This window comes from Mastomys coucha, unplaced genomic scaffold (genome assembly GCF_008632895.1).
Source record: "Mastomys coucha isolate ucsf_1 unplaced genomic scaffold, UCSF_Mcou_1 pScaffold11, whole genome shotgun sequence".
NCBI classification, from domain to species: Eukaryota; Metazoa; Chordata; class Mammalia; order Rodentia; family Muridae; genus Mastomys; species Mastomys coucha.
Genome location: NW_022196893.1, coordinates 33,263,289 through 33,283,252, shown reverse-complemented (window position 1 = coordinate 33,283,252; position 19,964 = coordinate 33,263,289). Strand labels below are relative to the sequence as shown.

At 49.0% G+C, this 19,964-nt stretch overlaps 2 protein-coding genes across 2 annotated transcripts in view; both read left to right on the top strand.

Moving 5' to 3' along the window:
- Window positions 1-5,934, top strand: part of LOC116080208 (keratin, type II cytoskeletal 1b) — an 11,936-nt gene extending 6,002 nt beyond the window's left edge. The window contains exons 3-10 of the mRNA XM_031356493.1: window positions 218-278; window positions 722-817; window positions 1,615-1,779; window positions 3,202-3,327; window positions 3,437-3,657; window positions 3,999-4,033; window positions 4,458-4,719; window positions 5,641-5,934. Coding sequence (XP_031212353.1) covers window positions 218-278; window positions 722-817; window positions 1,615-1,779; window positions 3,202-3,327; window positions 3,437-3,657; window positions 3,999-4,033; window positions 4,458-4,719; window positions 5,641-5,659 — 985 coding nt within the window. The 3' untranslated portion in view covers window positions 5,660-5,934. The remainder of the gene's footprint in view (window positions 1-217; window positions 279-721; window positions 818-1,614; window positions 1,780-3,201; window positions 3,328-3,436; window positions 3,658-3,998; window positions 4,034-4,457; window positions 4,720-5,640) is intronic.
- Window positions 5,935-13,982: 8,048 nt separating this feature from the next.
- Window positions 13,983-19,400, top strand: Krt1 (keratin 1). Its single transcript, XM_031356483.1, has 9 exons — window positions 13,983-14,656; window positions 15,617-15,831; window positions 16,148-16,208; window positions 16,571-16,666; window positions 16,837-17,001; window positions 17,149-17,274; window positions 17,773-17,993; window positions 18,425-18,459; window positions 18,544-19,400. The coding sequence occupies exons 1-9, from the start codon at window positions 14,054-14,056 to the stop codon at window positions 18,924-18,926; spliced, it is 1,905 nt and encodes a 634-aa protein (XP_031212343.1). The 5' UTR covers window positions 13,983-14,053; the 3' UTR covers window positions 18,927-19,400.
- The last annotated feature ends 564 nt before the right edge of the window (window positions 19,401-19,964 follow it).

Here is a 19,964-nt window from a genome sequence, read left to right as displayed (position 1 = left end):
AGGGTGATGGGTGATGGGTAGTGGGGGGGTGAGGGTGATAGGTGGTGGGGTGGTAAGGGGTGAGGGTGATGGGTGGTGGGGGGTGGGAGTGATGGTTGGTGGGGCCGTCTGGGTTCAGGACAACTGAGACTTGGGGGAGTCTGGGCTTTCTGCTGGGAAGCTAAATCTCAAGCAGCCGAGGTCAGCCCTTGTAGCCTGCTTCTTGCCTCCATCACAGGTATGAGGATGAAATCAACAAGCGGACCAATGCAGAGAATGACTTTGTTGTTTTGAAGAAGGTAAAAGGAAAACAGGGATCTTTTGGGGATTGAATAGGAGAAAACCCCTGGGGGGGGGGTCAGGGTGAAGTCTTGGACTAATACATGTGCTCTGTCCAGCTGCAGGGCCCTGACACACAAGAAAGTCAGGCCCATACAACCGTGGCTCCAGGAGTCCTCTAGGCTTTGGAAATGGAAAGGAAGTTAACGTATAGGCAGCTTTCAAATGTCTGTCAGTTATGTATAGTCTTGGGACTGGGAAGGAACCTAGGGAGTTGATGTTAGTGATTGAGATGTGGAGGTATTGTTGTGCCTCTTTCTGGTTAGGAAAGTCAGCTTCCAGGTCTGACTTGAGTGATGACATTTTTAGCCAGGAAGTGGCTTCTGCCACTGGCCTGGGGGCAGCCAGGAAGCTGGTGGCGGGCAATGCCTGGACAATGAAACTGAACACCTTTGCCACACAGGATGTGGATGCTGCTTTCATGGGCAAATCAGACTTGCAGTCCAAAGTGGACACACTGTATGCGGAGGTCAACTTCCTGAAATATCTATTTGATACGGTGAGTGCAGTCCTGGGGAGAAGGCCCTGTTCTTTTCCCACATCCCATAAGAGTGTGAACTGGAGAAGGCTCATCTCACCAGCCGATTCCCCCAACTGGGGCATTCCCTCAGCTTCAGTGGTGGAGCTAGTAGAGATGTCGGCAGGGCAGTGAGCATCTTGAGATTGGTGAGGGTAAAGGAGTTCCCTGATGCATGCTCTCCAGCCCCCGGGACATGAGAGTAACAACCAGGTCTTCACACACTGTGGGACGTTCACAGGACTCTGGGAGAACCCCATAGAAGGCAATAGAAGGGATTTTGTGGTAAGGACAAACTAGAGAGGAGCAGGACAGTGAGCTCCTCACCCCTACCTGTCACCTGTGTCTAACGTGGGGCTTCATGCTGACCAGAGTGCAGTGTCAGATGCTCCGCTTACCTTACGGAAAAGCCCATTCAACAGAAGAACGCATGAACTAACTCGGTAGTCAAATGGCTCCAAACTGGATTCCTTTCTACTGTCTCTGAGAACTCTTATGGTAACAAGGGACAACTCTGTCTGTCAAGGGCCTGTATCAAAAAGGTAGTGAAGCCACAGCAAGGCTGGGCAGTTTGTACAAGAGAAGCTTGATGGGGTCATAGGCTCCTTCCTCCTGCCCAGATGCCTTTAGTCAAAACACTTAAGACCTTCCCTCTATGTTTCGTAGCACAGAACAATTACGGGAACATCAAGAGGCCTGTCTAGTCCAGATTTCTGGCTTCCCCAGATATCTTTGAGGGAGAAGGGTGGAAGGAGTGAACTGTATTCTGTGTCTCACAGGAGCTGTCCCAGATACAAACCAACATCAGTGATACCAATGTCATCTTGTCAATGGACAATAACCGCTCCCTGGACCTGGACAGCATCATCGATGCCGTACGCACCCAATACGAATTAATTGCACAGAAGAGCAAAGACGAGGCTGAGGCCCTGTACCAGACTAAGGTGAGCTTGGGTTTTGAGTTTGCATCCCAAAATAAACACAGTCCTCAAACTGCTATTGCCACCTGACTTTAAAGTCTAACATGTCAACGATGAAGACTTCAGAAATTATCTTTTCTTTCCCAGACACTGAGTACGATAGGATAGTTCCTGCCTGCTTTATCTGCTTGTTTTCAATTGATCCTTCTGGAGAACTCGTAGGTGCCAGGCTGCTTAGTTTTCCTAAGCCTTGTAACAAGAAACTGTCCTGAAATACTACTAAACCCAGGTGTGCAATTTACAGACAGGTTCTTAACCCCTACAACATCTGTTACTTTTATTTTTTTATTATAGCACATTTTTTAGTTTTCTACTTTCTTATGTATCACTTAGAAATTTTAGAATCATTCTCTGTGACTCCAAATATTTTACAACATTGCTAGCAATATGGGAACTTAACTGGGTAAATATACTCGTCATTATGCCACTGGGCATAGTTTTGACAACCTCTTGGGTATGAATTCATGTTTTTGAGAGGTTAAGACTCTAGTTGAAGGGACAAAGGTTGAAGACCCCAGTCATTGCGTTCTGAGTAACTAGGATGGGGCGACCTGCTTTGTGGATTTTAAAGCCAATTCCAATATCACCGACTTCTGTCCCACAGTGTGAAAACATGTTCTGGGCTGTGGTGATTATGTCAGGAGATGGGGGAAGGAGAGCTTTGTCAGAATGCACATTTTCTTGTTGGCTCTTCCTGAGGATGCCCTGGGTATAGTCTGGTTGATACAGCAATACTGGCACAGGAGAGGAAGAAATGAACATGGGTGCTCTGAGGGCTTCTGAGACCAGCAGATTCTGCTAGTCTTCTGGAAAAGGGACAAGGAATATGGTGGTCAGGAAAGAGGGAGGGAGTTCTGTGTGGGTACAGGTTGTGTGAAGGCTTAGGTGCCTGAAAACAGTGATAAAGAACATAAAGGAACAGGTTTGTATCAGTGGGATATGCCCACAGACTGGTGGGCATGAGAGAGGAGGGAGACCTGCTATAGTGGTATATGTGTGTGTGTGTATGTGCATTCGTGTATATGCATGCATGCATGCATGTATGTATTGTGCATGTGTGCATGTGTCCGTATTATGTGTGTGTGCGCGCACAGGGGTATGTACTGTGCATGTGTATGTATGTACTATGCATTTGTGTATGTGCATGCATGTGTATATGTACTGTGTGTGCATGTGTGCATGTGTATGTATTGTGTGTGTGTGTGTGTGTGTGTGTATACGTACTGTCTCTTTTTGCTGCTCAGCTGAGGGAGATTTGGAGTTAGTGTGCGTGTATCTGATCACAACTCTAGGTGAGCTTACTCCGAGAGAGAGCAGCCCAGATCTTTCTCTGGGAGAGCCTAGTGAACTGCAGATACTGATCATGGTGGTGCTTCTGACCCACAGTACCAGGAGCTGCAGATCACAGCTGGGAAACATGGAGACGACCTGAAGAATAGCAAGATGGAGATCTCAGAGCTGAACCGTAACATCCAGAGGCTGCGGGCAGAGATCGCCAACGTCAAGAAGCAGGTAGGACAGGACTCGGGGTGGGCTCACCAGGCATGCCACCTTCCATAAGGCCCAGGTCAGATTCCAGGAGCTCAACACCTCTGTGCTCCCGCACCTGTCTCGGATTTAGGTCGAACAGATGCATGGATCCATTTCTGATGCAGAGGAGAGAGGAGAAAGGGCTCTCCAGGATGCTAAACAGAAGCTGCAAGAAATGGAAGAGGCCCTACAGCAGGCTAAGGAGGACCTGGCCAAGCTGCTGAGAGATTACCAGGGGTTGCTGGGTGCCAAGCTGTCCTTGGACGTGGAGATCGCAACCTACCGCGAGCTTTTGGAGGGCGAGGAGAGCAGGTACAGTTACCATGCTCCTTCCGTAGGCCAAAGATATGGATGGACCCATGGAAAAATGAGGCTGAAGAGGCTTTCCCATGTGTTCCCGGGAAGATTGTCCAGGAAGAGTGGGAACATTTGAGTTAGGATGTATAGGTTACAAGGGTAGGGAAGAAGTCATTGCTACCAGTCCCTTTCTCCCAAGCACCATGCTTCTTTCTCCCCTAGCCAGGGCTGGGTGCAGCCATGTGTGAACCACAGATGCTAACAAGGCTGCACGTCAGTGCTGGGGGACACCTCTGCTCTACCCTTCCACCAGCCTCTCTGCTCCTATGATTGACGGGTATGCTTTGATTTCACAGGATGTCGGGGGCGATGCAGAGTCAAGTGAGCATCTGTAAGTAGCTGGTTGGTACTGGGCAGAAGGTGGGCAGGCCCGGTTGCTTTTGTTTTCTAGTCTCATACAAAAAAACCCCCAAAAAACCAAAAAAACCAAAAAACAAAACAAACAAATAAACAAAAAACCCCACCAAAGTGAGCAAGGCTTACTTTCCTTGCTTGAGATACTTGACAACACTGGCTAGAAATCATTAGGATATGTACTCCATAAGAACTGAGAGCACCAAGGATGAAGGGGCAGCACACTTTACTTAAATGAATGCCTACATCCTTTGGAACTGCTCAGTTGACTTTCAGTGCCTCTGTTTGCAAAGGGGAGGGCACCATTGATCCCAGCCTGCAGGCGCTCAGGGCTGGTGCTGCTGGGTCCCCCTGGCCATGAGTTCTCCTGGCCATTCTGTGTCTGTTCTTCCCTGATGCAGCGGTGCATAGTAGCCAGGTGACCATTGGTGGCGGCGGCGGCGGCGGCGGTGGCTCAGGAGGTTACGGCGGCGGCAGCTCCCGCGGGGGCGGCGGCGGCGGCGGCTCAGGAGGTTACGGCGGCGGCAGCTCCCGCGGGGGCGGCGGCGGCGGCGGAGGCGGGAGCTACGGCTCCAATAGCAGAAGCAGCAGCAAATACGGCGGCGGCGGGGGCGGCTCCTCCCGCACGCAGATACTGCAGACATCCACCCATAGCTCGCGCAGGCACGTGGTGGAGTAGCAGCCACGCCGCTGCACTTCTATGGCCGTCCCCCCCAATCTCTCCCGGGCTCCCTCACCTATCTTTTTCCAATGGGTCTCAGCAAGTTTCCAGGTGACACTCAGACTCTATCTAAGAGGGGAAGAGACAGACACATGCTCACGTGCACCCCTCCGCTGGTCTTGCCACTGTCGTGATCCTCAGGGGCTTTGTCCAGCGACGAAAAGAAAGCTTGGTGAACAACTAAACTAAGAGCCTCAGTCTCAGGTCCCCGTTCCTAAAATGGGCAGCTCAGTAAATAATAACCCACCCCGCGGAGGCCTACCGAAATCGTTTTTTTTTTTTTTTTTTTTTTTTTTTTTTTTTGCAAGGCAAGCTTGCTTAGCGAGGGGGCCGTCTGAGGCAAGAGCCTTCGGGGTCCTTTGCTCTGTAGACTCATGCTCGTTAACTATGACAGCAAGGGTAAGTTTGTTCTGATTCGGTACCTGTAGGCCATGCCTGTGCTGACCTGTGTCATCCACTGACTGATTAACAGTCCCATCAGATATTTCAGTTGGTATGGGGACTTAAGGAAGACTGTCCCGGCAGTGGGTGTGGATATGATAGGGTGGTCAATCAAGCTCTGTTTCTGTCCTTCCCCTTCCAGCAGCCCCCTGCATTTAGAGCCAGCCCCTTCCCTACTGAGAAGTGCTCAAACACAAACACCGGGCACGTGTTGGGCAGCACTGCTCCATGCAAGTGTCTGGGCTGGGGAATGAGAGTTGCTGACTTGGGTTATAGAGCTGTTCAGCCTTGTGCCAATCAGGAAACAGCTAGGGTTTTTGTAAACAACCCAAGATTCGTTCTCAGACATCCTTCATCCCCCTGTTCTCTGATTCTGAGCACCCTGTCAGACTTTTTCTCCTAATTTAAAATTTAATTTACAGCTCTATCAGAAATACTTGAGCTGTGCTGAGGGGGCAGGAAGAGGAAAGTACCAGCTGATGAACATTCCCTCATGAGAGAGGGAACGTGCCTTCGCCTCCCGAGTGTCCCAGAGACCCCTTGACTTGCTTGCCTAGTCCCTACAACCGCTGAGTCTATATTTCTGTCCGGGAGAGCATCTATGCAGGGGCTGCTGGGTAATGCTTGTGACCTCATTTCCTGGTTGGAAGCTGAACTCTGAAGAGCTTGGCAGTTCTGGTTTTTTTTCTACAATAAATTTCTCTGTGATCTCTATATATTGTGTGGTCAGAAGATGAGTTATTATTTTGTCTTTGTTATTATTAAGTTCTTTGAAATTAATTCTAACTTGGAAAGTTAAGGCTTATTATTTTTCTTTTCCTGTGAGTATGGGTACATATGTGCACAAGAGCACATGTATGGGAGTATGTGTGCAGTTGTGTGCACCTCCTACAGAGACAGAGGACATTAGCTGTCAGTCTGGGTATCATCTATCTTTTTCCTTCTTTCTTTCTTTTCTCTTTGGTATGTGTGTGTGTGTGTGGGGGGGGGGGATGACAGGTTCTCTTATTGGCTTGTAACACACCAATTAGGCTAGTTGGTTGGCTGGCCAGTGAGCCCCGGGCACCCACCCTTCTCTGCCTTGACCTGGTGCTAAGATCTAAAGTACATGTCACTATGCCAGGCTTTTAAATTCTGGGAGAAAACACAGGTTCTCATGCTTGCAATGAATAGAGGCACATCCCTGTGGTGGTATCATTGGCCCCCCAAGGATTATTGCCTTTATTATTTTTCATTGTACAAGCAGCGCGCCATTTTGGAAAGGCCCCCAAACTCTCACCTTTACTAGTTTGTAAAGTTGCTCATCCTTCAAAAGCCAAGCTGTACAGTTGTTCAACAGGATATTTGTATAGTACCTTCTGTGGCTTATTATGGGAAGAAATCAAACTGGAGTGGATTATTGTGCAGCAGGCAAGTGGCTCAGGCACTGAGATGCCAAGTAGAATGGGTAGACTGCTGAATCGAGCTATGAGACACAGAGGGTAAGAAGGTTCAGAGGGAAGAGAAAGTAGGGTGTGTGTCTCTCTGGGTCCTTCAGCTTGAAGGCATAAACAAGGCCCCTGAGAACCCAAGCAGACTGGAATGATGGAACTACACCAGGGGTCATCAGAGGGTAGAGATGGCTTCTGGAGACTGGAAAGAGGTCTGGGGCTTGGGGTTAAAGCAGAGGCAGATGTGGGTGAGGAGCCAGGTAGAGCTCTCTGGACAGAAAACTAAAAGATAAGGAGAGGAACTAAACCAGGAGGCAAGGGAACTGAGGCACATTCAAGGGCCAGAGCGGCTTTAATAGATGCTTTAAGATCAACAAGATGCAGAAACTTTTGAAACGGAGCAAACCACTCCATAACTGCAACCTATGTGGAATTTCAGAGTCTGTCTGTGTGGGTACATCATAAGATTTCCATTCAATAAAGGAATATAGACAGAATTTAGATATGAGATGCATTTGATTTTGACCACAACCTATATTGGTAAAATGTATTCCAAGGCACACCTGACATTCTGTCTTGGCAGCAGGTCTGTTGGAAAAAAGGCTAAGGGAGGGAGATATGAGCAGAGGGATTGTCTCAATAGAAAAAGAGAGAGGATATGGAAGCAGAGTTATGATTTAAAATAAAAAGCCAAGAGCCCTGGCAGTAGCCAAGGGAAAGTAGGGTAGACAGCAGTGAACATAAAAATGATTGACAGTGTTTAGCTGTTGGTGAGAACATTAGTCAACAGGGCGTGGTGATGACTGTGGGAACCAGGAAGAGAAGAATCAGGAAGAGGAATTGTTCAGGCCCTTCTGTTGTGAGACCACTCTGGGGGCTCTGAACCCCAAGATTAGTAACAGAGAGGAGCCCATTCAGTGAGCAGTGACCAGGACAGTACTGGTGGGCATGGGAAGCCTGGCCATGAAGGAAAAGCTGGAGGATGTAAGGAGAAGCCGGGGAGGACGGAGTTGGATTTGTTACTGGCAGAGACCTGAAGAGCCTGCCTAGGCAAGAAGGCTTGGCCCCAGCTGATAACCTAGTTGGATAGGTTGGAACTACAGCAGATTTGATTCTAGTGAGAGACACCATCTGTTGACTATGATAAGAGAGGCCCCTTGGGGGAGTTTTCAGGTTGCAAGCAATGTTGACTGACTGCTTGGCACTAGGTTGAGGGCAGTCACAGGGATGGCGGAGACGCGTGCATGGAGGTGTTCTACATCCCTGCTGCCTGAAGTGTGCATTCGGGAGAGCCAGAGGGAAGCAAGCAAATATACAAAGTAAACTTTGTAAGTTTAATAGGAAGAATAAGGTCAGACGCCAGGGAAGGCTAAATTGGGTAGAGGACAATCACAAAGCCAGGATCGTAAAATAAACCTGAGTTATTTGGCAGCACTAGATACATTTAAAGGGTGTGGACTAGAATCACTCACATGTGTACGATGATTGAAGGGAATCCAGGGTGACTTTGGGAAAAAGCATTAGGACAGGGCCAGTCATAGGTCATCTTCCAATCCTCTTTCAGGGCAGGCTTGTCCCATGACCTGCATCTTCTAACCTCAAAAGATTCAACTATCTTAGTCAGAGAGGAATCGAAACCATGAACCAGAATGAGGTGACCAAAAAACCCCAGTTCTAAGGCTGTGGGCAAAGAGATGCCTCAGGACAGGGGCATAGAAAATATGGGGAGAGGGAGAAGAGGCAAGCAAGGTAGGACTGTCAGAGTCTAGATGTTTATGTTCTGGTCTATAAGAAGCTCTCTAGAGCTTGAACAATAGAGACTAGCACTGGAAGAGATCAGAAGACTAGAGAAGGTTTCCTGGTGTGGCCAATGAGCATTCTTATCAGGGCCAAACACCCTCACATCCAGGTCGTCCCAGTGAAAATAATTAGCAATTCTGTGAATGCTATAAAATGTCTAGCTTGCATTATCTTATTTGCTTCCCACTGTCCCTTGAAAGGACCTGGGAGACCCCAGTGGGGGTTTGATGGGCTATTCCATAATGCTCAATTAGTAGTTTCCCATAAGGCAGGGTAGTCAGAAGCAAAGCTGGCCCATCGTCTATCAATCATCAGGTATGGGCTGGCAGGAGCTCGTGTAGATCCCAGGGGAGCCTTGCCAGCTGCTCCTCCCCACTGGGAGGCTGTGGCAGGGCGGGTCACAATAGAAATCTAAATTTAATTCCACCTGCTTCTCAGCTGCAGAGATTTTTATCTAGGACACGGTGAACAGGAGGAGTAGTCATTGGCTCACTAACATTCTAACTCCATCTGACCTTGGGTGAGATGTACGTGCCTAGGTTGGGAAAGTTCTTGGTCTGAGGAGGAGTCCTATGCCTAGCCCTTTGGTCCAGGAGGTATCTTCGAATTAAAGAGCCAGGTGCTCCACCAGTCAAGCTCTCCGTTGCTCCCATGGCTTTGCTGGACTCGATGCCCTGGTTTTATCAGCTTTCCGATCAGTCCAGGAAACTGGATGTCTTCAAGTTGATCAATGCTCTGTTGCTGGGTTGGGCTGGGAACTTGGGCTTTTGGGAGGGTCTCTAGAATGAATGGTCATGTCCAAACGTCCCAGTGCTGAGCCAGGAAAGCCACTGGGGGGTCCAGTGGCAGCCTAGCTTCCAGCCTGCAGCCCCAGCATGCTGAGTCTGTGGAGCTTGGCTCCAAACTACAGAATCCTATGGCTTCCCTCAGGGTTCCTTGCATCTAACCCTGCCTCCCTTCTGTCACAGGGGCTGGCTGCAAGCATCATTTTTATGGGATGCAACCTAGGGACTTTTATCTTCCCTATGGCAAACATATGGTCCTTACAAGTCCTAGGGAGTTCCAAGAACTTAAGCCTTTCTTAGTATTTTGATGAATTTCAGCAAGGGGCTTGTACCCTAAATTTCCCAATGATCATATCAGCTTTTGGGTCCTTCCAAATGTAAGGAAGGCAGAGTTCCCTCTCTCTAGGTATCATCTGCACCCTGCAGCTTCCATGGCAGGTAGATTTAGTTCCTGTTTTACAAATGAGGAAGGTTATTCTCAGAGTTGGTAACCTGCCTGAGAATAACCTTCTCAGGGCATATGGGTCATATGGCTAGAAGTGTGCCATGGGCAGTGTGACAGCCCCTACCAATCATGGCTACCCACGCCAGTGCAGACTGAGGCAGCATCCACAGCCTCTCTCCTACACACAGCTCTTTGGTTCCCTCTTCTCTGGCCTCTGCTGGCTCCCACACTGTCTAGCAGTGACTTTTGGGGGGCTGTCTGCTTTGCTACCTGCCTTCACTGGATCTGTCCCCTGAGCGGCACCTTTCCAACTAGCATTAAAAAGCCTCGGTGGCCCCTCCTCAGCCATTTATCAGCTTTCAACATCTCACCCCGCCTCCCCATTGTCTGTGACTCCCCTGTACTCCTCCCAAGCTTTGGCTTTCCCCACTCCCCTGAAATTTCCTTTTCCTACAGCCTTGCCAGAGTCCCACAGGGCTGGGTGGCTTGTCACTGCATGTTACTCTTAACTCTTTTCTCGGGCCCCATCCCTCAAAAAGTTCTCAAAACACCACCACACCCGCCCCTGCTGTGCCCCAAAGCTTCTCTTGGCAGCCCTGTGGGGGTGGGGAAGGGCCTGTGCAGATGTTCTGGAATGCTGTCAGTACGTCCTGTTGGGATTATCTCTATTGGCCCCCTCCCTCCTGCCTGGGAGGCTGAGAAGCCCCTGTGACAAGGAGGATTAGTATTGGTGAACAAACACACAGACAAGCCAGCAGAAAGGCCAGTACCGCAGCACATTCTCAGCTAAGGCAGGGACCAAGTTTAGGGGAAAGAGCCCAACAGACTATCAGCATGGTGTTAATCAAGGAAACCTTCTCCTCAGAGGAGGAGGAGGTGAGGTCTGGGCAGACCCCTGACAAGCTGAGTGGTTGCGTATTAGTCACAGAATAGACTGAAACCAGAGTCTAGAGCAGTGGCTAATCAGGACATGAGATTTTTCTGTGGCCCCAGAACCTGTCTGTGGGATGGGCTTTGGAACGAGTTGTCAGGACAAGAAAGCCTTATTGGAAAGAGAAGGAGGAACTTGGAAAATGCAGAGGGACAGAGAGAACCCAGGAAGAGGAACTTGTCGGTCTGGACAGAGAATGGGGAGGAAGGGTCACCTCCGGGGGTTGAGCAGAGAAGGTGTAGGTGATGTGGGTAACATAAGCTGGTCAAGGGCAAGAGGCACGTGCTTGCTCTGGAGTTAGACAAGCCTGGCTATTAGTTACCATCTGGGTGACCCAGGGCACACATTTCAGCCTCTATGATGAGTTTTGTTTTTGTTTTTTAAAGTGGGGACAGGACCTCTCAGCAGTGTCTACCTGAGATATAGCACCTGACAGTGGTTGGCGCCTACAGAAGTCTGGGCTGCTTTTCCCCTTTGTTCATGCCCGTGCTTTCTAAGCGTGTGGTTTACACCTTCTGTTTCACAGATGTTTTAAACTATCCTACGTCCTAGGACATCTTAGGGAGGGACTGTGGGTCACTAGCAGTGATACACAATTCCTACCCTGTGGAGTTGAAAGTGAGCAGTGTAGAGAGAAAAGGGGGTGTGATTCAGGAACTGGAGCATCCCTGGGTTCTGGGGTAAGCAGGGTCAATGGTGCAGCCTCTGAGTACCAGAAGGTGGGAATAGTTCTTAGTACCACTTGCTGTCTCTGTACCTCTGCTCTAGGATGGACGGAAGGTCAGCAGAAAGCCCAGGGTCTAGTCTCACATGTGTCTTGTCTCAGCTGGAGTGTGTAAAGTAAGCCACAGCCTCTCCAGGTCATCAGCTTTTAGCTTCATTTAATGGGTTCACAACATGTGTAGTTCTCAGGGCTCTGCTGGGAAGCAAACTTTCGTATGTGTCCTGTGGGAGCTATGAACTTAAGCTGAGAGTGATTTTGTGTCTCAGTTCCTGCCTTTCCCCTTTTCAGGATGTGTCTGTGGTGCCATAAACTGTCACCATTGCCCTGTTCTCTGTTCTCTCTGATGGTTGCTTAGGGCAGCAGGACTCACTGGCTGGTACACATATGCACATACACACATGCATGCACCTATGCACTCCCCTTCAAAATGCTAGAAGGAGTCCATAGTGTCTCATAAGGGAGTATGCTGAACTAAAAGAATTTTGATTGCCTATTAGAAGGAGATTAGGCAACCGTCATTAGCACACCAAGGCCACTCTAGTCCCCATTGTTCTCAAGACCAGATTACTCATTCCCTAAAGAGATGGTTAGTTTAGCAGTCTGAGGATGTCAGCGCTAGGACAGAGTTCCAGAAGAAAGAAAGAGTGCTGTGCAACCAGGAGGGGTTGGGGGCAGAGGGTAGGCTGGGGACTTCTTGGAAGAGGGAAGGGCAAACACTGGTACAAGAGAAAGCTTGATGGATAGAGTACAGAGTATTGTCACTATTCCCCGGTTCAGAGCTGGCAGGCACTGGGGCATGACAGTCTTTACAGATGCCTCCTCTCCTACAGAGCTTATTTGTACAGGGGAAATTCCCACGCATTCACAAAGTTGCTTGGAGCCAGAGCTTGGAGCAGGTGTCTCCAGAAGGTGTCTTCCACTCTGTCTACACTGAATGTGGGGAGCATGCCAGGCTTCCACGATGATCATCTATGTAGGTTCTGGTCTTTCCAGATCTCAAAGTTACTTCTGTCTGTAAATACTGATACAGTACTGCTTTTCAGGAAGGCTTCTGGCCCTGTGTAACACACCCTGGGTACCCTAGCACCAGAATAGTCCTCATCTTCAGGTTCCCCTTCTCAGAGCTATCTGAAGGAATCTTTCCTAAGTGTTACCATGTGCCAGGAGCCAAGGACTCAGAGTCTTCCACACCGGGACAGCATCTCACACTGACAGACACCAGGACAGCATCTCACACTGCTCAGTTTCCCCTGAAGCACACAGGAGAATGTGAACTCAGTTGCTGTGCTGACACATGTGTTAGGACCTGAAACAGTCCGTAGCTAGGCACCTTCAGTCACACCCCAGATGGACACTTACCACCCATGAAGACGTGGGGGAAGTTTTTCAGATCTCGTGGTTCACCTTTCTCATTTAAAAATGGGTAGATTAATACTGGTCTCAAATTTTTATGAACATTAACTTGCTGCATATAAGCCACAAAACACTTCCAAGTACACGACCAGTTCCTGACTGGCTTTAGCTCCCTGCCTCCACAGTGCCCCCTTCATCATAATTGTCACCGACTCTAGAAACACTGTGAATTTCTCAGGTCAGGTTTTCCAGATTTTCATAACTGCTTTTTCTTCCAAACCCACACTCATCTCTTCTGTGGTCCAACATGAGGTGAGATTTTTGAACCTGTCATGCCTCAACTTCCCCACTTTGCTTTGCCACATATGCCAGATGCCGATTTACCTCATTACTCCATGTACTTTTTTTTTTTTTCTTCGAGACTGGGATTCTTTGTATATCCCTGGCTGTGCTGTCCTGTCCTGGTACTCACTCTGTAGACCAGGCTGGCCTCGAACTCAGAAATCTGCCTGCCTCTACCTCCCAACTGCTGGGATTAAAGGCATGCGGCACCACTGCCCAGTCTACATACTTTTTATAATGGCAATTCCAAGCTGCCTATTTTCAACTGCTAGCCTCTTATGCTTGCTGTTCCTCTTTTGAAGAGGAACAACCTCTTCCTAGAGGAAGCCTAGGAAAGAACACACCGTTACCCTCAGTTGCTTCCAGACCACCCACCCCTCATCCTGCTTAGCAATAGCTGCCCCTTCTGTAATCAATCAGTGATGTGCATTTGAAAATTTATTCTAGAAAATATTGGATTTTCCTTTGCTCTGTGTCCAGAGATGTGATTTGGTGACCTCTGGGGTTTGAAGGGACAGCTTTAGAAATGGATGAGAGTTCCTTTAGGGATTCAAGGTCGAGCAAGCACACCTGTTACTCAAGGGAGCCTACAATGACCTAGTGAGTATGTGGGCATGTGAGCCATGAGCCGGAGATTACAGCTCAACTGTGCTGGGGATTATGAAATCCTATTAAGAACCACCAAGAAGCCAATGTGGGGGTCCTACTCTAAGTCACAGGCACTCGAAGAGAGATCCTGTCTGATAAAGTGATTACCACACGAGCCATTCCTGTCTGCACAGCAATTTTGAGAGCCCATCCTGGGAGCTAGGTGTGTAGTGTTTATCGTATTGTTGAGGCTCGTAAAAATCTTGTATGGCTGCAGGCAAGCCAAACCCTTTGCAGGCTTTGCATCTCCGGCTGACTCTGAGGACCAAGCCCAATTTCCTCTCAGTATATAAGGGCATGGCACTGGGCTCAAGGCAGAGGAGTTCTCAGCTCCTTCCGCCTCTTAAGTCTTTGCTCTCACCTCTCTCTAAGGCATCATGAGTCTCCAGTGTAGTTCCAGGTCTCTGTGCCGCAGCGGCGGCGGGGGTGGCAGGAACTTCAGCTCAGGCTCTGCAGGCCTAGTCAGCTTCCAACGCAGATCCACCAGCAGCTCTATGCGCCGCAGCGGTGGAGGTGGTGGTGGGAGATTTTCAGGAGGAGGCTTCTGTGGGAGTTCTGGTAGTGGCTTTGGAAGTAAAAGTCTTGTTAACCTCGGGGGTGGCAGAAGCATCTCCATGAGTGTGGCTAGAGGTGGTAGCAGCTACGGTGGTAGCTTTGGGGGTGGTGGTGGCTTTGGGGGTGGCAGCTACGGTGGCGGTAGCTTTGGGGGAAGTGGTTTTGGCGGAGGTCTTGGCGGTGGTTTTGGTGGTAGTGGCTTTGGTAGTGGAGGTGGTTTTGGTGGTGGAGGATATGGGGGTGGTAGATTTGGGAGTAGTTTTGGGCCTGTCTGCCCCCCTGGTGGCATCCAGGAAGTGACCATCAACCAGAGCCTTCTGCAACCCCTCAACGTCGAGGTCGATCCTCAGATTCAAAAAGTGAAGTCTCAGGAGAGAGAGCAGATCAAGTCACTCAATGACAAATTTGCCAACTTCATTGACAAGGTGAGTTCACCTGCTCAGACTGCAGAGAGCTAGCAGCTCAAGGCTGTGATACTGAGCAGAAGAAGGGGTGAGCTTAGCCTTATGTGTTTGCATTTGATGACTAAAGGACATGTTGTAGAATGGAATTCTGGGATATATGCTAGCAGCATTCTCAGGAGGGATGCTAACGAGTATGTTCTTTACTGGACAAAGGGAGCCTGATGATGAGTGTAGCTGACATCCCATTGCATTTTCACTGAGCTCTTGAACTGAGTTGGGCTCACATCTGTTGACTGAAGATTATAGAAGTGGGGCTATTGGAATTTTCTAGGGTGCAAATAAGAAACTCACAAGGGTTTCTCTGGTCACAAGGAAGTGTAACTCAGGATGCCCTATGAAGGAGCAGGAAGCCGGGAGTGGATCAGCACCAAGCATCCTGTGCTCTCAGGGGGATCAATGTCTTCTGGCAATTTCCCACAAGTATTGGATCAGGAGAAGATTTTAAAAGTATACACATTCCAGGGTTCAGTTCTGGAAAACCATGAGCGACTTTTGACTTTTCTGTTAATTTATCAATAATGTCAATATAAAATCAGCCACATTAAATTCCAAACCCTATTTTGGTATTTTCCTGACAATGAACTGTATATATATATATCCCTGTGAAGTAAATGTTTATCTACCTAAAAACAATCGGAAGGCAAACTTCTGAAGCATCATGAATTCACTTCAAAGCACCGTGCCAATACTTTTATGTGTCTGGTGCTATTGGTAATAAAGGAAAAGTCCTTCCAGGACTTTTCTGCATTAAGACACATGTGGGATTTTCCTCTGTCATGGATTCCATCTTGATCAGCTTCTCCCTACAGCTCTTGCTGTCAAATGGGAATTGAGGTTCTTTTTTAAAATACTGCATTAGTCTTGCTCAGTGGCCTTTAGACCCCATTCCTGCACTTGGGCTAATGGGTCTTCTGTTTCCAGGTGCGCTTCCTAGAGCAGCAGAACCAGGTGCTGCAAACCAAATGGGAGCTGCTACAGCAGGTGGACACCTCAACCCGGACCCAAAACTTAGATCCTTTATTTGAGAACTATATCAGTGTCCTCAGAAGGCATGTAGACTCCCTGAAGAGTGACCAATCACGGATGGATTCCGAACTGAAGAACATGCAAGACCTGGTGGAAGAGTACAGGAACAAGTAAGAAAGCCTAGTCAGGCATGTTTACTATTGAACTAAATGGTTTCCAGAAACTGATATGCTAGGGCTTTTCCTCAGTTGGGGCAAATTGATTGGGCATTAAAAAAACAAAACAAAACAACATCAACAAAAAAACCCAAACAAACTGCTTCATCTTCTCAGAATATAGATATAGTTGGATGGTTTTAGTGCTCAGAAGAAAGGGTGGACATGATGACCCTGCTTGTTAAGGAAGGCAGGGACTCCTTTACTCCAGAACACTGAGTTTCGGTCCTCAGCCTGCTTTAATCGCCCAATCACCTATACTTTCCTGCAGGTATGAGGATGAAATCAACAAGAGAACCAATGCAGAGAATGAATTTGTGACCATCAAGAAGGTGAGGAAGTCCTGTGGGGTGGAGTTCATCTATGAAACACTAGATACAGGTCATGGCAGAAGGAAGCCATGTTGTGGAGAACCAGGGAACAAGCCTGCTGGGCCTCTGAGATAGGTACTTTCATTTCCATGGACCTATGCTTGTCCCAGTACTTGGCTGCTCCATGCATCCTAAAGCAAGCAGGAAGGCGAGTTCTCAGCAGGTCAGACCAGCATTTTGTGGTATATGAAGAGAGAAAAATCTAGAACTAAGGTGTAACTGGGCAGAAGAGGAGTAGATCCCCAACACCATTTCTACTTGGAAGACCCCTTTACGGCCCATCCTCGAAAAAACATGTCTTCATGATACCTTTGTTCCTCTAGGATGTGGATTCGGCTTATATGAACAAAGTTGAGCTTCAGGCCAAGGCCGATACCCTCCAGCAAGAGATTGACTTCCTCACCACACTCTACCAAACGGTAAACTCTTGAATTTCAAGCAAGGCCTTGAGTCCTGACCCCACTGCTTTGCAGGGTGGAAACCTTCCTTCCAACCCCCAGCCCCCACTCCCCCATGCCTCCAAGCCCCCAAGGTTTTTGCTTTTGTTTTTTAAACTCTGTAAGAGTTACTAAACTATCACACCCTGCAGGAAATGTCCCAGATGCAAACTAAAATCAGTGAAACCAATGTTGTCCTGTCCATGGACAACAACCGCAGTTTGGACCTGGACGGCATCATCTCAGAAGTCAAGGCCCAGTACGATGACATTTGCCAGAGGAGCAAGGCTGAAGCTGAGACCTTTTACCAGAGCAAGGTAAGCATCTGCATGCTTAGCCAGTTCTCTGGGACATTTGATGTTGTGTCCTGTGCCTGCTGGTGCGTGTGTGTGTGCCAGAGCACACTGCATTTGTACACAAAGCATTTCTATCCGCATGTAACTGAAACAACATGTCACCTTTAGTATGAAGAGCTGCAGATCACTGCTGGCAAACATGGAGACACTGTGAAAAATTCCAAGATGGAGATTTCTGAGCTGAACCGAGTGATCCAGAGACTTCGATCTGAAATTGATGGTGTCAAGAAGCAGGTACCCTCAGATACACAGAATGGGATGACCCTGGGGTCTTGGGAGAGACTTTCCTGATTTTGAGTCTTATAATCCATACCAGGACTGTACTACCTTCTCCATTTCCTTTGGGGACCATGTCAGCTTCCAGAATTCAGCTCTCACGAGAGATACTCTTAAGGGAAATTTGAGAAGATGACAGAGTAGAGAAAAGATGATGGTCATAGTGAACTCCTAGCCCATGACCTTAGGAGCTGAGGGATGAGGAGAGGTAGTCAGAAGTTTTGAAGTTGTGGTAAAAAGACTTCAGAGCCTCAGGTCAGGCCCAGGAGAAGCAACTAAAACCTTTCAATTCCTTTAAGGAAGTCATGATGGTGGCTAAGGTGACCTGAGGCCCAGGGGTTCTGTGCCTCAGTGTACTGGTCCACTGAGGTATCGAGACTAACAGAATGGAAAGATCAGGGTGACGTGAGGGACTGTGTGCTCATATAATGTGCTGTATTCTTCTTCCCCTCTCAGATCTCCCACCTGCAGCAGAACATCAGTGATGCTGAGGAGCGCGGTGAGAAAGCACTCAAAGATGCTCAGAACAAGCTGAATGAGATAGAGGATGCCATGTCACAATGCAAGGAGGAGCTCGCCAGATTGCTGCGTGACTACCAGGAGCTGATGAACACCAAGCTGGCCCTGGACATGGAGATTGCCACATACAGGAAACTTCTGGAAGGAGAGGAGATCAGGTAAGGAAGGTCCTCGGCTGCCTGGTCGCTTCCTAGGGATTCCTTGCTGACTGCAATTTGTCTTGGTTTGGGAAGATCATGGGGTAGAAGTGAGGTCTTGAGTTCACAAGTCCTAATTTCTTTCCTTTTCTTTCATCTTCTCCTTCTCTCTACACTGTTATTTTTCTGATTCGCCCTCTGCCTGCCTCCCCATTGCTCTTCATATGAAATGGAGCAATTTATTGAGGCTGGCCTGGATCTCTTGACACAACCTAATAGCTGAGCCACACAGCTCTAAGAGCCTTGTCTGATTTAGGGAGATCTCTCCCTGCTTGGACTCAGGCTGGAGAAAACCCGACTTGGGAGGGCTGGGGAGAAGTCTGGGTCATGCCCCTTAGGAAGCGGGGCTGCCAGGGTATAGGTACTGATGGGGTTTGGCCTGTTTCTTGTAGGATGTCTGGAGAGTGCACCCCCAGCGTGAGCGTTTGTAAGTACAAGGGGATTTCTTAGGGCGCTTGGCTTGGTGGGGAACGAGAGCAGTGGGATGGGGTGTAATGGAGGCTCTTTGCAGCCGTGAGCACCAGCCACACCAGCATGAGCGGAAGCAGTAGCCGAGGCGGCGGCAGATACGGAGGAGGCTCTGGAGGCGGCTCTGGAGGCAGCAGTTACGGTGGCAGCTACGGAGGCGGTTCTGGAGGCGGCCGCAGTGGTGGCAGCTATGGCGGCGGCTCCGGAGGCGGCAGCTATGGAGGTGGCTCCGGGGGCGGCAGCTACGGCGGCGGCAGCAGTGGAAGCCACAGAGGTGGCTCTGGAGGGGGTGGTGGCAGCTCCGGAGGCAGCTATGGTGGCTCCTCTGGGGGTGGCCGGGGAGGATCCAGCTCCAGTGGAGTTAAGTCCTCTGGCAGTTCTAGCGTGAAGTTTGTTTCCACCAGTTACTCCCTAGGCACCAAATAAAGAGATGCCCAACACTCCATTAGCTCTCCCTTTCCATCAAGGCCAAATATGGCTGGCAAGAGCAAGATCAATCTCACCAGCCGTGTTAGAGAGAAGAGTTATGGTTGATTGCTCGGATTAGGCTTATTTTCTCTGCGCTTTCTTTTCTGCTCTGCTTGCAAAGAAGTTTTCATATTAGTAGCAGTTTGAGTCCCCCAGTAACATTCCCACTTTATGTTTATGAGAATCAGTTCAGAACTGCCATCATCAACATGACATTTCAAAGAGGACTTTAGCTCCAGGGCTTCCTTGCCTGGCGCGCCCTGAGCACTGGGCGGGCCCCCTTGGCATCCCATACCCTGCAGCACGCTGAGCTGCTTTGGTTTTGTACATAAGGTGTTTGCTAGTTTGTCTTTTATGGATTGCTCTGAACGCCCCAACCCCCTCACCCCGTTTCTTTGTTTTGCTGCAATAAACTGCATTTGAAACTCTCAATCTGTTTCTGCCCTTTTGTGTACGATGGGGTGGAGGGTGAGTGGGTGGCTTGTGTGACTGCAGGCTACACAACCAAGTGACTTGTGGGGGAGTCAGGATCCAGGAACTTGAGTGAGAAGGGAGACAGATCAGGACACTTTAATGAGGGTGGAACCCCAGAACACAAGCTCTCTCCTGGAAAGTGATCCTTCTGGAGGGCTGGCTCTATTTGCTGGCATTCTGTCTAAGCTCCATCCCATGGTTATCTGGCAACAGCCAAGTAAGCTCCGCCCCACAGTTACCTGGCAGCAGCCAGGTATGCCTGACTCACTATAAAAGAGGCTGCTTGCCCCCTCCTCGCTCTCCTGCTCTTGCCTTTCTGCTCCTGCTCTGTTTGTCCCCTCCCCCTCCCCCTCTCTTCCCATTCCCTTCCTCCTCCTCTCTTCATGTGCTCATGGCTAACCTCTACTTCTCTTCTTCTCCTTCTCCTTCTCCTTCTCCTTCTCCTTCTCCTTCTCCTTCTCCTTCTCCTTCTCCTTCTCCTTCTCCTTCTCCTTCTTCTTCTTCTTCTTCTTCTTCTTCTTC